The following is a 17132-nucleotide window of genomic DNA, read 5'->3' as shown; positions in this document are numbered from 1 at the left end:
CTAGCTTTACTCTCAACCTATCTAATATGCCTTACAACCCTGGTACTTAATGTACACACCTTTTACCACCTACTTCCCCAGCTCCATCCTCTTCTCATCATGGAAGAAAAGGAAGCTTTTTTCTTCCTCTTCCTAGTTGGCTGAGGAAAATACCCTATATGTTTCCCTTCTTTGTAAGACTGTATCTGCTTTTACATTTTTCCTGAGGTTAAAATAGTAAATAGTGCCCAGGGAAAAATAAACTGGCTTACCAGTAAGTAGACATTAAGAACATGTCTACTAACACCATAGGAACTCATGTTTTTGTCATTGTTTTGTAGACACTACCAATTTTTAATTTGTTTGAACAGCTATTCACTAATCTTTAAGTATTTTTTAATTTTTTTATTAAATCATAGCTGTGTACATTAATGCAATCATGGGGTACAATGTACTGGTTTAATATATAATTTGAAATATTTTCATCTAACTGTTAACATAGCCTTCACGGCATTTTCTTAGTTATTGTGTTAAGACATTTATATTCTACATTTAGTAAATTTCACATGTACCCTTGTAAGATGCACCATAGGTGTGGTCCCACCAGTTACCCTCCCTTCACCCATCCTCCCCCTCCCCTCCTCTCCCTCTCTCCTTTCCCCATATCCTTGGGCTATAATTGGGTTATAGCTTTCATATGAAAGCTATAAATTGGCTTCATAGTAGGGCTGAGTACACTGGATACTTTTTCTTCCATTCTTGAGATACTTTGCTAAGAAGAATATGTTCCAGCTCCATCCATGTAAACATGAAAGAGGTAAAGTCTCCATCTTTTTTTAAGGCTGCATAATATTCCATGGTATACATATACCACAATTTATTAATCCATTCATAGGTTAATGGGCACTTGGGCTTCTTCCATGACTTAGAAATTATGAATTGGGCTGCAATAAACATTCTGGTACAAATATATTTGTTATAATATGATTTTTGGTCTTCTGTATATATAGCTAGTGGAGGAATTGTAAGATAAAATGGCAGATCTATTTTTAGATCCCTAAGTGTTCTCCAAACATCTTTCCAAAAGGAATGTATTAGTTTGCATTCCCACCAGCAGTGTAGAAGTGTTCCCTTTTCTCCACATCCACGCCAACATCTCTAGTTTGGGGATTTTGTGATGTGGGCTAATCTTACTGGAGTTAGATGATATCTCAAAATAGTTTTGATTTGCATTTCTCTGATGATTAAGGATGATGAGCATTTTTTCATATGTCTGTAGGCTGTGTGCCTGTCTTCTTCAGAGAAGTTTATTTTCAATTCCCTTGGCCACCCTGAGATGGGATCACTTGTTCTTTTCTTGCTAATACGTTTGAGTTCTCTGTGTATTCTGGTTACTAAACTTTTGTCGGAGACATAACCTGCAAATATATTCTCCCATTCTGAGGGCTCTCTGCTTGCTTTACTTATTGTGTTCTTGGCTGTACAGTAGCTTTTTAGTTTGATCAGGTCCCAGTAGTGTATTTTTAAAGCTGCTTCAATTGCTTGGGGGTTTCATCCTCATAAAATATTCACCCAGGCCGATTTCTTCAAGTGTTTTCCCTGCACTTTCTTCTAGTATTTTTATAGTTTCATGTCTTAAGTTTAAATCTTTAATCCAGTGAGAGTCTATCTTAGTTAATGGTGAAAGGTGTGGATGCAGTTTCAGTCTTCTACAGGTTGCCAGCCAGTTCATCCAGCACCATTTGTTAAATAGAGAATCTTTTCCCCACTGAATGTTTTTAATTGGCTTGTCAAAGATCAAATAATGGTAGGTAGCTGGGTTCATCTCTTGGTTCTCTATTCTGTTCCATACATCTACCTCTCTGTTTTTGTGCCAGTACCATGCTTTTTTGATCACTATTGATTTATAGTATAGTCTGAGGTCTGGTAGCATGATTCCTCCTGCTTTGTTTTTATTTCTGTGTAAAGTCTTAGCTATTCAAGTTTTTTTCTGATTCCATATAAAACAAAGTATTATTTTTTTGAGATCTTTAAAGTATGACAGTAGAGCTTTAATAGGGATTGCATTAGAATTGTATATTGGTTTGGGTATTATGGACATTTTAACAATGTTGATTCTTCCCAGCCATGACCATGATATGTTTTTCCATTTGTTAACATCTTCAGGTATTTATTTTCTTAGAGTTTCATAGTTATCTTTATAGAGATCTTTCATGTTCTTAGTTAGGTAAACTCCCAAATATTTCATATTTCATCTTCTTTGGCACTATTCTTTAAGTATTTTTTGTTTGTCCTTCTTCCAAACCACGCATTCTCTATCTTGTATTTCTATGATTATCATTTTAGCCATAAATATATATATTATATATGTGGCTGAAAAAATATATATATATATTATATATGGGGATATACATCCCCATTTTTTATCTAGTTGGCTGCCCTGTATCTGTCATATTCTTATTTCTGTTTGGGGAATTATATCTTTCTCACTGGATACAATATTATGAGATTAGTAAACAGAATGTCTTATCCATGCCTATCCAAACAATCCTGAATTATACACCCTATTATGCTTTACCTTATTAGATTTGACCCATTGTTTCAGCTTGCTAAGGTTCAGTCTCCTAAAGAACTTCCTAGTCTTCCAAGTTTCACATCATTTACTGATTTGATCAGTAAACTTTAATACTCCAACAAAGTCATGATCATAAATTTTTAAGTAGATATGGCTTTCTTAGTATGTTCTCAACACAAATAAAGACACTAAATACTTATTACAACCTTATGAGGCAGATGTTACTTTTAACCTCATTTCAGATAAGGAAATTGAAGCATGAGGAAGTTAGATATTGTGCCTCAAATCACATAGCCAATAAGTGGCTGATCCAAAATTCAAACTCTGATAATTGGGCTCTAGAGACCTTATTCATAATAGTTATACTAGCCTGTTTCTAGAATTGTCCTTTTAAGTTGATAAGCACATATTAACTATCACTGTTTGTTCATAGTAATTAAACCAGTTACAAATACTTCTAATTGTATTATCATCCAACCTGTTTAAATTGCATCATCTTCAATGTGGTCTTTGCCATCTATCCTACTGAGGACAAGATAGACTTTTTTGATCTGGTAACTTTATTAAACAGTGCTTGGCACATAGAAAGTGCTATAAAACATTCTTTGAATGAGTATATGAATATAACTTACAGTCAACTGAAGGAGACAGTAAGTAAACACAATGGTCATGACCAGTCCAGTTTGGATATGTCAGGCTCCTGAGAGAACATGTTAAGTTTGTCTTGCTTGTTAGAGCAGTAATTGATACCTCTTATAATGCTCTCATCTTCTTTAAGAACTGATCATTCCTTACCACTCTGGCATTATTCACTCATTCATTCCAAAGTATTTGGTATGCATCATTATTATACCAGATGCTATGCTAGGGCTATAGAGAATATAAAACTTAATGTTTATTGAGCAGTGAGTATGTGCCAGGCACTGAACTCTGCACATTATGTGTATTAATTCTTTGATCTTTATGGTAGCCCTTTGAGATAAACACTAATATTATCTCCACTTTACAGATAAACAAATTGAGGGCACAGTAGCTCATGCCTGTAATCCTAGCACTCTGGGAGTCCAAGGCAGGTGGACTGCCCTGAGCTCAGGAGTTTGTGACCAGCCTGAGCTAGAGCGAGACCACTGTCTCTAAAAATAGCCAAGCATTGTGGCGGGCACCTGTAGTCCCAGATAGTGGGAGGCTGAGGCAAGGGGATGGCTTAAGTCCAAGAGTTTGAAGTTGCTGTGAGCTGTGATGCCATGGCACTCCATGTAGGGCTACAAAGTGAGACTCTGTTTCAAAAAGAAAAATACAGATAAACAAACTGGGACAAAGAAAGGTCAGGTCAGGGTGGCGCCTGTTGCTCAAGGAGTAGGGCGCCGGTCCCATATGCCGGAGGTGGTGGGTTCAAACCTAACACCGGCCAAAAACCACAAAAAAAAAAAAAAAAGATAGAAAGGTCAGGTCACTCAAATTGTTTACTGCCTTAAGGATCTCAGTCTAATAAGGAAGGCAGAAAAGCAAAGCAACCTATATAATATGGTGCAAAGTTTGCTATAATGAAGGTATATCAATGAAGTTATATATATGGTCACCTTCAAAGTATTCTTCTTGGCCTTTTGGTGACTGTAGTGATATTCATCAATGACATATGTAGCACTTTTTCTAGGATGAGTTTGACTTAATTGTCAGACTTCATCTATAGTAAAGTCGAAGCATAGAAGCAGCACTAAATTTGTCCAGATGAGTCAGAGAAGACTTGGAGAAATAGTTTCTGAATAACACTTCAAGGAGGTGTAGCAGTTTATTGTTGATAACAACATTGGGATGGGGCTGCTCTGGGGAGATAGTGGGAAATTGGCTTTGGCTAGACTGAGATGATGAGTCCATATGAGCAGCATAAAAGGTGTGTGTACAGGGGAACTGGGGGCTCAATAATTTGGAAATGGTCTAGTTTGCCAGAAGGCTGGATAAGAATTCAATAAGCATCTTCTTACTCATTCCTACCGTTTATACCACAGCTTCACACACATGTCCACATTTCACCATTTCAGGTATCTGCTTCACCTGCACATCTAAGGCAATGCTAGGCATATCTGTAGTGATGTGGATTCTTCCTAAGCCAATAATTAATTTCAGGAGGTAGTACAAACATTTAAAAACAAGTTAAAATGTCGTTTTAATTGGTAGGTGGATCTGTTGGCACCAATGATTATTCATGGCATCAAGACCCAGGGTGCCCGTCAGAAGTTCTCCAGCCTCTACATCTCTCAGTTCATCATCATGTATAGTCTTGATGGGAGGAAGTGGAAGACTTACCGAGGAAATTCCACTGGGACCTTAATGGTATGTAATTAGTCCTTTTGAGAGTACATGAATTTTTCTTTTAAAGACTCTTGACAGATTTCAGATACTATGCAAACACTCCTAGTTTCTGCAGATTTAACTCCAAAAAAGAATTTTTCACCTTTGGGAAATAGGAGTGATTGTGGACATATAAACAAAAATGAAGTAGTGTCAAGGTTCTCATAGATGATAGAAATGAAAAGTTGCTCTATTGACAGAAATACGTGAATCAGGACTGGGTGCTTTGATAAGATTGTTAGTTTGCTTATGGATATCCTGCCTTTGAGGTGATAGCTAGCCAATCAGGATGAAATGTCCAGGGGGTAGTAAGTGAAAGACTTGAGTTTAGGGGTTAAAACCATGAATGGGAATGAATATTTGCAATTTCCACATAAAAGGATGGGTGAAACCTCAAAAACTGATGAATTCCGTAAGGGTGAGCTCAAGACCCTTAATTTAAAAATCTTAAAACTTTAACATTATTGTCTACTTTTTCCTCATTTTTATGCTCCCTGATGAATTGATCCATAAATCAGGTCAAGTCTTCCTTTGCCTTTCACATCACTTCCTTGTTTCCTCTTAAACTACAGTCACCAGGGCCCCATCACCTCATACTTGATCTGTTATGTTACACTCCTAAATAGTCTTCCCCTTTTTCTGATGTCTTCTCTAATAAAAGCTATACATCATTTTAAGGATAATCATCTTATCCCCTGCCTAAAACCTTTCAATGTCTTCTTGTTGTGTTCAGAAAAGTTCAAAGTCCACAAATGGCCCTGCACAACATAACTTTTGTTTGCCCCATTACATCCATTTTCCTGCTTCTCTGCCCATTTCTTGTTCTGTGATGCAAGCCTGTATAGATTATGTAAAAAAAGGTACCTTGTTCTCTAGCTTTGGTTGAGTTTTACCAACAGGGCGCACTGACAAAAGATTAGAGCAGTGGTTCTCAGCCTTCCTAATGCCTCCTAATGCTGCGACCCTTTAATACAGTTCCTCATGTTGTAGTGACTTCCAACCATAAAATTCTTTTTGTTGCTACTTCATAACTGTAGTTTTGCTACTGTTATGAATCATAATATAATATCTATATTATAATATCCATAATAACAATTTTCATTGTTACAAAGGGGTCACGACCCACAGGTTGAGAACTGCCGGATTAGAGGAGAGTAAGATTGGCATATTTATTCTCCTTCCTTTTTTGCGATTTTTATCTATGTACAGAAGAAGGTCAATGCTCCCCTCAGAGTGGCTTTCTCTGCCTGTACCCATTACTATTGCTGTACAACAAACCGCTCCAAAATGTAGTGTCATAATAACAACTATTTTGTTTTGTTCGTGGATTCTGTAGGTCAGGACTCTGGACAGGGCACAGCGGGGATTGGCAGTCTCTGTTCCACAGTGTCTGGGGTCTCAGCTGGGTATTGGAATCAAGTGTAAGCATCTTCACTTGCATTTCTGGTAGTTGATAGTGGCTTTCACCTAGGACAAAATCTGGAGTTATTGACTGAAATAACTTTACATGGCTTTCCCTTGAGGCCTGAGCTTTCTCACACAGTATCAATCCCATCTTAGGACCTCCAAGTGTGAGTGCTCCAGTTAACAAGGTGGAGAATACACCACCTTTTTAGACCTAGTCTTCTAAGTTATGCAGCATCACTTTCAATACATACCATTGATTACAACCAATCACATATTCATCCAGATTCAAAGGGAAGGAACATATACCCTATTTCTCAATGGAAGACATGTCAAATAATTTGTGGTAATTTTTTAACCACAAAATAATTTACCCAATTGTTTCCTTTAGGATTCTGCTCTTTCTCCTTATCCCTTCAAGTCTAGAGATGGTAATACCCTGCCACCACTTTCCTAACTAGTACCTTTGTTAAATCTTCCTCAAATTAACCTCATTTGTGTATTTCCTGTTCTTTGTTAGAACCCTGTTTCATACAGTATTTGGTGCTAACCAGCCTGGTAAACAGGAAACAGCAATCACCCTAAATGTTTCTGTGATTGAGGTACACACACACACACACACACACACACACACACACACACACACACAAATAAGCCTATCTTGTTCCTAAATTTAATGGGAACGTGTCACATGTATCACTATTTAATATATTGTTTAGTTAGTTTCAAACAAATGCTGGGGTTTTTTTTTTGTTTGTTTTGTTTTTTGTTTTGCAGTTTTTGGCCGGGGCTGGGATTGAACCCGCCACCTCCTGTATATGGGGCCGGTGCCCTACTCCTTTGATCCACAGGTGCTGCCTTCAAACAAATACTTTTTAATCATGTTTTAAAAGTTTCCTTCCATTCCTACTTTATTTGGGATGACAGCTGAGTTTTATCATATACTTTTCTGGTGTCTTTCACATAATCACATTTCCTCTCAATAGTATGCTAGCAAGTGACAACCAACCAACTCAGGGGAAAAGTGAAGGGCGGTTAGGGAGAAAGGGCCTTGATTTGTAAAATTTGCTGATTTCCATGATATAAATAACACTCCCATCATGCCTTACTTCAAGCTACATATGTGATGTCATGGAATGCAGAGTTGAGAAAAGTGTACAGTTGGCTTTCACAAGCCACCACAAGAGGGCCCCAGCACACATTGAATGTAACTGTGCTACATTCCAGGGAAAAGGTTCCTCAGTCACGTCTAGTAATTGTTTAAAACTTAGCTAGATCTAATTTGCCAACATTGTTTAACTTCTCCATATTCATGAAAAATTGATTTGCCAGGCTTGGCGCCTGTAGCTCAATGGTTAGGGCAACAGCCACATGCACTAGGGCTGGGGGATTCAAAACCTGCTAAACAACGACAACAAAAGAATAGCCAGGCATTGTGGCTGCTGTCTGTAGTCCCAGCTACTCAGGAGGCTGAGGCAGGAGGATTGCTTGAGCCCAAGAGTTTGAGGTTGCTGTGATCTATGATGCCATGACACTGTAGCATTGGGCAAAATACTGAGACTCTGTCTCAAAAAAAAAAAAAAAAGGATAAATTACCTATTTATTAACCACTCTGAGATGAGATTTATTCCTTTAATAAATGGCCATTGAGAAATCACTACGTTCTGGGCTCTAATCCAGGGGCAGGAAAACTATAGCCCACGAATTTGGCCTGCAGTCTGCTTCTGTAAGGACTGTGAGTTAAGAATGGCTATTACGTGTTTAAAGATTGAAAATACAAGCAAACAGACAGGAGCATGCAACAGAGATTATTCATGGCCTGTAAAGACTAACATATTTCTATCTGGCCCCTTACAGAAAAAGTTTGTAGACTGCCAGTCTACTCTAATGGCAGGAGAGAAGCCTTGGGAGTAAACATTAATCTCTAGTAGCAGAACCCTTTGGGTCCCAGAGCTTGCCTAAATTGACTAATTTCAGTCTTGATCATCTTCCTCCAATGTAGGGGTTCTGAAATGTTTCTATGTCTTTGTACCATCCACATATAAAATATTCTTTCATAAGCAGTATTTGTCAATATGGAGAGAACCCCAACACCCTTCAAGGATCACTACTTCACTGCCACCATGTTGAATAGTTTACTTTTTTTATATAATTAGGAAAATATTATTTGGTTCAAAAGAAAATTATATGGGAAAGGTAAAGGTTTCAGAGTATATACTACTCACAGTCTTTTTTTATGGTTTGGGATTCATTGAGGTACAAAGAATTAGGTTACACTGATTGCATTTGTTAGGTAAAGTCCCTCTTATAATTGTGTCCTATACACTGTGACCTCTTATTCCCCTCCTTCTCCCCTCTCCTTCGTTCCCCTACCCCATACTTTGTATCTATGAAGGCAGATCATCTACTGCCTTCATTTTAGAATTGAGTACATTGGATTCTTGCTTCTCCATTCTTGTGATGCTTTACTAAGAAGAATGTGTTCCACCTCCATCCAGGTTAATACAAAAGATCTAAAGTCTCATCTTTTTGATGGCTGAATAGCATTCCGTGGCATACACATACCACAGCTTGTTAATCCAATCCTGGGTTGGTGGGCATTTAGGTTGTTTCCACAGTTTGGCGATTGTAAATTGAGCTGTTATAGTCTAGTGCAAATGTCCTTATGATAAAATGATTTTTTTCTTCTGGGTAGACACTTAATAATGGGATTGAAGGATCAAATGGGAGGTCTAATTTGAGTTCTTTGAGGATTCTCCATACTTCCTTGCTGTAGATTGTCTGGGAAGCAGGTGATCTTCTGGGGTATGAGATGCTAATCACAACACTGATACAACTATATAAGATGGAGACTGGAAGCCACTGTCTTGCCAAGGAGACTGTCCTGTCTTCCTGACTTCTTTGCTCAGTCCCCACAGGGTTGGGAGCATGAAGCTCTACTCAGCCCACTTAATTTTCACACATCGACTTTTACAAACCATGTCCCTTGGCTACACAGTGGCTTTCCCACGTGTGTTGCTCAAATCTCCCCAGGAATAGCTGCCCCGCTTATCAGGTGTACCAGAACTGGCCTCACACTAGGACCCTGAGGGCCAAGCCTACAAGGCACCTTTCCCACAATGTCAGTGCCTGGACTGCAGCCAAACAATAAAAGCTCTGCTTCATCTGGTGGCTCAGTCCCAGCCCCTGGGTGCTGTTCAAAATCACTCACTCACTCTCTCAATGTAACTCAACCAAGTGCCCAGGTCCAAAAAAAAACCAGAGGGCAGGCCTTCTCTGCCTGCAAATTGTCCCACTGCAGCTGCACTGGCCAGTCTCTGCCTGAACACAAGTACTTGCTGCTTTTTAACTGCTTCCATCTTCCTCTTGGGATCCTGAAGTGTCCTGCTGACTCCCTGTGCCCTCAAAGGACTATTTCTGGGTAGAGACCACAAGCCAGAGATGTCTGGAGTCTTTCTCCCTAATCTCACCACACACGACTACAAAGCCATCTCTAATCCACCATCTTGCTTCCATGTTCAACGGTTTAAAATATTTTGATTGTGAATCTGAAATTGTCTGAACATTTAAATAATAGGGATCTTTCTCCTTCAGTTTTCAAGTTAAAAACATTTGTCTTTGTGGGGCGCCGGCCCCATATACCGAGGGTGGCAGGTTCAAACCCAGCCCCGGCCAAACTGCAACAAAAAAATAGCCGGGTGTTGTGGCAGACACCTTTAGTCCCAGCTATTTGGGAGGCTGAGGCAAGAGAATTGCCTAAGCCCAGGAGTTGGAAGTTGCTGTGAGCTGTGTGACACCATGGCACTCTATCGAGGGCAATAAAGTGAGACTGTCTCTACAAAAAAAAAAAAAAAAATTGTCTTTGGCATGTAGGGAATCAGTGTTAACTTTGGTATCAGAGTGATATATTACAAGCGAACTCTGTCAGGAAAGCTGAAATGTGGCCTTGGCCCAGTTATGCCTGCCAGTAAGTTTCTGAGGGAGATACTGAAATGAGCCAATGGCAAATGGAAACCAGGAGTTTTAGTGTTTCCTAGAATTACGCCTATATGCTCATACCCAACTCTCTTGTTATCCCTTCCCTCACCTCCCTGACACAGAGGCCTAAGAAGACTTCTTCCTTAAGGCCAAATCCCAAAAATTATTCATGAGTTATTAACGCTCCTTAACTCCTTGACAGTTCTTTGGTCATAAGAGAATAAGGCAACTGGCCAGGCCTGCTGCCCAGGTTGAGAGGAGCGTACCAGAAAAAAAACCAAAGAGTAAAGGAACACGCGCCCCTACCACTTTAGCAGTAGGTTGGGCTGTACGGCTCCATAGGAGCCTTCCTTGGCAGCCACGTGAGAACAGATGAGTCGTGGCTGGATCTGTCTCAGATAGGCCTCTCCTGTGTTTCCTATTACTTCCACCTTATTTAAGTAGAAATAGAAGCAGAAAGGGATACCCTAAAAGCCCCACCCATTTTGAAGTATTTAACTGACAGTGACCGCCCTCCACACCTCTCCCTCAACCTCCAAACAACAGGAACACAAAAAATCACCTTCCCCCAACTGGGTCCTTAAATCTCAGCCTCAAAGATTAGTACTGTGTAGTTTCAGCCAAAAAGGATGCATTTTCACAAAGGTGAAAACTTAAGAGGTTGTATTTTGAAGAGTTCATGTGATCACTGTCAAAAGTGTAAAAACAATCAGTAAGAAAATGGCTAAACTGGACTGCATGTAACATTTGAAGGAAAGGGTACCAGAAACTTAAGTGTTTTACAATGGAACACCAACTTACCTTAGAGGAACCAGCAGGACACTGCCTTGCAGTCAGGTGATCACACACAATACCAATCAATTAGCTACACCCGGATTTTATATTTTTGAGTTAAATAAAAGTTGCAGCAAGAGCCCTATGGCAAATAAAGGTTGCAATGTAGATTCCAGATACCTCTAGGGTATAGAGTCAGAACTGTGAATTCCCACACAAATAGACGGAACTGTTGCAGTGGACACACCTGTATTGCAGTGATAGGAGTAAGGACTCCCTCATGGATGGTCTCCATAGATTCTCACTGCTCCCCCTTAGCCCACATACTAGGCCTACTATAAATTTCAAATGAAGGAATGCACCCTGGCACTGAAAGAGAGCAAGCCCCAGACAAGCAGGTGAGATAGTCACCCTGTATAGATGAGGTACATCTAAACCACAGGTGAGGGGCATTACAATAGCCTTATCCTGGATTGACGGCTGCAGCAACAACAGGTTGTAAGGAATAAAATGACTCCCATGTGTAGGCCCGGTGCAGGTGAATCAAGGGAGCAAACGGGTAATCAACAAGACACAGAAATACTAGCGTCTAAGAAATTTAAGTGCCATGATGAAATCATACAGCTTATGCACGTCGCATTTAGACAGAGCAGTGCAAAATGACACAGTTACTATGAAACAAAAATGGGGGTAGGAGGCGGTGAAGGGTGGGGAGAAGAGGAAGGAGATTGGATTCTCATTTTTATGTAGAATTGGCTTTTAAGCAGCCTAGTCCACTATTCTGATTCTATGAAAACGTACTTGGAAATAAGCATTTGGGATACAGGTACCCATCAGTCAACTACATTCCTACGATGACAATAGGATAACATACAACACAGAACCTGGAAGAACATCTTTTACTTCTCCCCAATGCAAACATGGATGCGTGAGGTTTGACAGCCGGCAAAAAGTCACTTGGTTAATGTGATTCACCATCAGATCCCCTGTCCTGAGGGGGAGATGGTTTCTTGCAGAACGAGGTGAAGGAGGTGGTTCTGCTCTGCGGTCATCAGCGGCCACATGTCCACCTGCAGCGCTTTGATGGCTTCCGTGTCCTTCTCCTGGGTAGCCATGACCAGGGACTGGAGCAGCAGAAAGAGCTCCTCCGGCAGCTGGCCTCCGCTTTCCTGCCCGTGGCTGTCGAAAGCCTCCCAGGAGTACTTCTCCAGGGTCTGGGCGTGCTCTGGCAGCAACTTGGCGGGCGGCGGCTGCAGGAGCAGCAGCAGCAGCACGCGAGACACCTCGCAGCGGACCAGCACGTCCGAGAAGGCGCCCAGGGCGGCGGGCGAGGGCGCCGCAGAAGCGGCATTCGGAGGGAGCAGCGCGGCGGGCAGGGCGGGTGTCCCGCCGAACGCGGGCTGGGGCCCCGGCGGCGGCGGCGGCGGCGGCGGCTGCGTCGGGTGGCTGCCGTGCTCCCGCGCCAGGCGCTGCATGTGTGTGAAGACCGCCAAGGCGCCGTTGTAGTCGCGCGCCAGCAGCTGGCAGGAGGCGGCCTCGCCGAGCGCCTGCAGCGCGGCCAGGGGCAGCTGGGGCAGCTGGAGCTGGGAGGCGCGCTGGAAGTGGCCGGCGGCGGCCGCCGGCTGGCCCAGGTCGCGCAGAGCCGTGGCCAGTTCCAGGCAGAGGGCGGCAGCGGCTGCCGGCTGGCCGAGCTCCAGGTGCAGACGGACGGCGGCGCCCAGGGCGCTGGCGGCGGCTTGCAGCGGCTCCCCGTAGGCGGCGGGACAGACCAGGCGCTGGCGCGCGTCGCGCTCCTGCCGCAGGAAGAGGCGCGCGGCCTCAGTGAGGGCCAGCGCCTCTCCGGGCCCGTGGAAAAGCGCCTGCTGGCAGCGCGCCACGGCCAGCTGGCACCAGGCCGCGTACGGCAGGCACTCTTGGGCGCGCAGCTCGCGGCCCAGCTGGCCGAACTGCTCGCCGGCTTCCGCCACGTTCGGCTTCCGCAGAAAACGCTTCTTCAGCTTGTTGGACACCAGCCGGTACCGGGCCAAGAAGTCCCCGGCCTCAGGCCCGGGGCCTGCACCCCCACCCAGACCAGCGGCGGCCGCCGCCGCTGCCATAGCCGCCGCCATCGCTGCCGCCCCAAGCACTTCCGGACGCGCTGACGCAGCCAGTGGACGTAGCGGCGCCCTCGGTGGGCTGCGTCGTGCCCTGCGCCTCCCCACGCCAGGCCGGGGAGCTCGGCCTGCCCCGTCGCCCTGGTGATATGCAAAGAGCGGGGGCCGGAGGCGGGGCGACCTGGTCGTGAGCTGCGTATGCAAATCGAGGGCCTTGGGGCGGAGCCTGGCCGACGTCGAGTCTGTCAGCCAATCTCCAAAAGAGGGTCTTGGCAGGCAGTTGGGGCCAGGTCTTTCCGCCAGCTGTTGCTAGGTTACCGCTTGTTTCTCTCGGTTGCTAAAGGCGTCTCATAGCATCTGTCTGGAGGCGGCCAACTCGAGACCCTGCCTGACCCCTACCTAGTCCGTGTTTGTGTGTTTCCGGGCTGTGTAGTCATTACTCCTCCTGCCTGGGCAAAGCCCCTAGCCCACCGGAGCGCACGCCGACCGCTCCGTCCACCTGTCCACCCCTGTCCTGGCAGCCTTTCCAGGTCCGTCCCATCACCGCAGCATTCTGGCGCCTTGGCCAGGCAGGCCCCGACCTGCTCAGCGGTGACGGTGACAGCGGAGTCCGCGGTCCCCTCACCCTACTCAGCCCCTCCCCCAGGGCCACCTTGCACTGCCAATGGGGGACACTGCTCCTAGGCGCCACAGCCGAGTCCCACCGTGCCCCGGCCACCCGCCCCTCCCTGCGGCTATGGCAGCCCCGTAACCCTGTGCAGCGCAAACTCCAGCACACGCGTGAGGTTCTGCAAACATTTAATGAAACTCGCTGAGGGTGGGCAGAGAGGGGGCGACGTTGGTGCCGGGAGGGCGGACGGACGGGCAGCGGGTTGGACGGACGGGCAGAGTCTGGACGGCAGCTGGGCGGATGGACGGCTGCTGGAAGGACGGACGGTCAGCTGGGAGGACGGATGGCAGCTGGGCAGCTTGGCGGACGGATGGGCAGCCTGGCGGAAGCAAGGCCTGACGAGGCTCAGGAGCCAAGGCCGGCAGCTACTACTGCCCCGGGGCGACCTGAGAGATGGTGGTGCTCCCGAAGAAGCCACCAAGCAGCGCGTTGTTGTGGACCGCCATGTCCACCAGCTCCGGGGTGATGCGCCTCCGGCCGTAGTTCTGGGCCTCGTTGCCCGCCAGCTCCAGGACCTTGGCTGTCAGGTACTGGATGATGGCAGCGATGAAAACCGGAGCAGAGGCGCTCAGCCGCTGGGAATAGTGGCCCTTCCGCAGAAGGCGCTCCATCTGGCTCACTGAGAACGTCAGCTCGGCTCTGGCTGAGCGCCCGCGGTGGTGACTCCGACGATGACGGGACCGCCCTCGACGGCTCTTGTTGCCCGGCATGCTGGACGCGGCCTGCAGCTTCTACCTCAGTTCAGCCTAGCTAGACTCGACGGCTCTCAGAAGCGGTTACTGGCCCTTACTCTGTCTCCGCGCAACGGCGGGCTGGGCCCTCATTGGTCGGGGAGCAAGCTGCGTGCACTTACGTCGGCACGCTTTGGCTGACGTCATTGCCTTCCACGTGGGCCACCGGAAGCAGGCCTGGACCGACTGTGGCAGCCCTGAGAGGACGCGGCGTACCCTGGTCCCTGGACCCTCTCCTTGGGGGAACTCTCGCTTTCTACTGGGCGGGGACATCGTGCGAAAGATGGAGGGGTGGGAGGAGGGTGGGTACGACTCAGTGGCATTAAATGCGTTCACAGTGTTGGGTAGCCATCGCAGCCACCTAGTTCCAAAACATTTTCAGTGCGTCCCAAAGAAGCCCCTGTGCCCGTTAAGCAGCCACTTGCCACGCCCCACCCCACCCCACACTCCCCATAGTCCCTGGCTACCACTTATCTGCTTTCTGCCCACAGAGGTTTCCCTATTCTAGACATTCCCTATAGATGGTGCTTTGGTGTTGCTATAAATAGATACCTGAGAGTGGTCAATTTATATAGAAAAGTGATATGTTTGACTCTGACTCACAGTTCTCCAGGCTGTACAAGAAGCATGGAACAATTACCTGCATCTAGTGAAGCCCTCAGACATATTGCACTCATGGCAAAAGGGGAAGGGAAACCAGCATGTGCAGACATCACATGGTAAGAAATGAAACAAAAGAGCAAGGAGATTCCAGACTGGTTTCAACAATCAGCTCTCATAGGAATTAACAGAGCAAGAACTTGTTCATTACTGCAAGTACAGCACCATTCTTTTCGTGAGGGATCCACCTCAGTGACCTAAACACTTCCCATTAGGCCCTGCTTCCAACATTAGAAATCACATTTCGACATGAGTTTCAGTGAAGCCCAACAAACCATATTCAAGCCAGAGCATTCTGCCGCTGGTCCCCCAAATCTCATGTCCTTCTCACATACAAATTACAGTAGAAACTCCCTAATTAACCACCTCCCTATACTAACCACCTCCTTAAGTTGACCTAATTCTCATAGACTGGACATTCACCAAATGTATGTATCAGTAAAGTAGGCCTAGTTCCTTATGTTGACCACCTCCATATGCTGACCACATTGTTACAGTCACTTGAGTGGTCAACTTACAGAGGTTCTACTGTACAATCATCCCTTCTCAATATTCCCCCAAAGTCTTAACTTGTTCCGGCAGTGACTTCAAAGTCCAAAGACCCATTTGAGAGTCAAGGTAAGTTCCTTCCAGCTGAAACCTGTGAAATTAAAAAAAAAAAAAGTTGTTTACCTCAAAGATACAATGGTATAACACACATTGGTAAACACTATCATTCCAAAAGTGAGAAATTGGCCAAAAAGAAAAGGGTAACAGGCACCACACAAGTGTGAAATATGTCAGGGCAAATATTGAACCTTAAAGCTCCCAAATAACGTTTGACTTCATGTCTTGCATCCAAGGAACGGTGGCTTGAAGGGTGAACTGCCAAGGTTTGGGCAACCTATTCCCATGGCTTTGCTGGGCACAGCCCATGTGGCTGTTGTCATGAGTTGGCATCCAATGTCTGTGACTTTTCCAGGCTGAGATTGCACATTGCTGGTGATTCTATAATTCTGGGCTTTTGAGGATGATAGCACTGCTCCCACAGCTCCATTAGGCAGTGCCCTATTGGGTACTCTCTGTGGGGGATCAAACCCCACATTTCCAGTTGGCATTGCCTCTGTAGGGGCTCTGCTAATGTGGCAGGCTTCTGCCTGGGCTCCCAGGCTTTCCCATACCTCCTCTGAAATCTAAGTGGAAGCTGCCTGGACTTCACTATTCTTAAATTCAGAATACCTGCAGAGTTAGCATAATGTTGGTGCCACTAAGGCTTACTGCTTGCATTCCTTGGAACAGAGGTCCAACAGTCATCTGGGGCTTTTGAGCTGCAGCTGGTGCTGGAGCAGCAGGAATACCAGGATGCCAGGACAAATATACTGAGATGGCACAGGGCAGCTGCACCTGGGCCTAGCTCCTGGAACCATTCTAGGCTTCTGGGCCTGTGATGGAAGGGGCTGCACCTTGAAGATATCTGAAATGGCTTCAGGGCCTTTTGTCCTTTTGTCTTGACTATTAGCACCTGGCTCCCTTTAATCCATGCTAATCTCTCTAGCAAATGGTTGCTGTGCAGCCCACTTGGATTACGCTCCTGAAAATGCTCTTCTCTAACTCATAGACATGCTGAGAATTTTACAAATTTGTATACTTTTAATTATAAATTCTAACTTTAGGTCATTCCTTTGCCCCCATATGTGATTGTAAAGTGTTAAAAGCAGCTCTACCACTTGAAGTCTTTGCTGCTGAGAAATTTCTTCCACCAGATACCCTAGGCCATTACTCTTACCATCAGTCTTCCACAACCCTTGGCTTGGAGATAATGTAGACAAGTTCTTTGTTAAGGTGTAACCTGGGATATCTTTCCATTTCCTTATATCATCTTTAATATCTTTCTTTGTGTGTGTGTGTGTGGTTTTTGGCCGGGGCTGGGTGTGAACCCA

At 45.1% G+C, this 17132-nt stretch overlaps 3 protein-coding genes across 5 annotated transcripts in view; 1 reads left to right on the top strand and 2 right to left on the bottom strand.

The window, feature by feature from the left end:
* F8 (coagulation factor VIII) overlaps positions 1–17132 on the top strand; it is a 292803-nt gene that overhangs the window by 235973 nt on the left and 39698 nt on the right. For all 3 annotated transcript variants that reach the window (XM_053579849.1, XM_053579850.1, XM_053579851.1), the window contains one exon: positions 4730–4885. In XM_053579849.1, the coding sequence (XP_053435824.1) occupies positions 4730–4885 (156 nt within the window). The remainder of the gene's footprint in view (positions 1–4729; positions 4886–17132) is intronic.
* On the bottom strand, positions 10832–13291 carry F8A1 (coagulation factor VIII associated 1). The gene has a single exon (XM_053579852.1). It carries the CDS (start codon positions 13165–13167, stop codon positions 12037–12039), a length of 1131 nt encoding a protein of 376 aa, XP_053435827.1. The 5' UTR covers positions 13168–13291; the 3' UTR covers positions 10832–12036.
* On the bottom strand, positions 13624–15011 carry LOC128577597 (histone H2A-Bbd type 2/3-like). Its single transcript, XM_053579853.1, has one exon. The coding sequence runs from the start codon at positions 14530–14532 to the stop codon at positions 14191–14193; it is 342 nt and encodes a 113-aa protein (XP_053435828.1). The 5' UTR covers positions 14533–15011; the 3' UTR covers positions 13624–14190.

The sequence above is a fragment of the Nycticebus coucang genome, chromosome X, assembly GCF_027406575.1.
Source record: "Nycticebus coucang isolate mNycCou1 chromosome X, mNycCou1.pri, whole genome shotgun sequence".
Taxonomy (NCBI): domain Eukaryota; kingdom Metazoa; phylum Chordata; class Mammalia; order Primates; family Lorisidae; genus Nycticebus; species Nycticebus coucang.
This window is presented reverse-complemented; position numbering and strand designations above follow the sequence as displayed.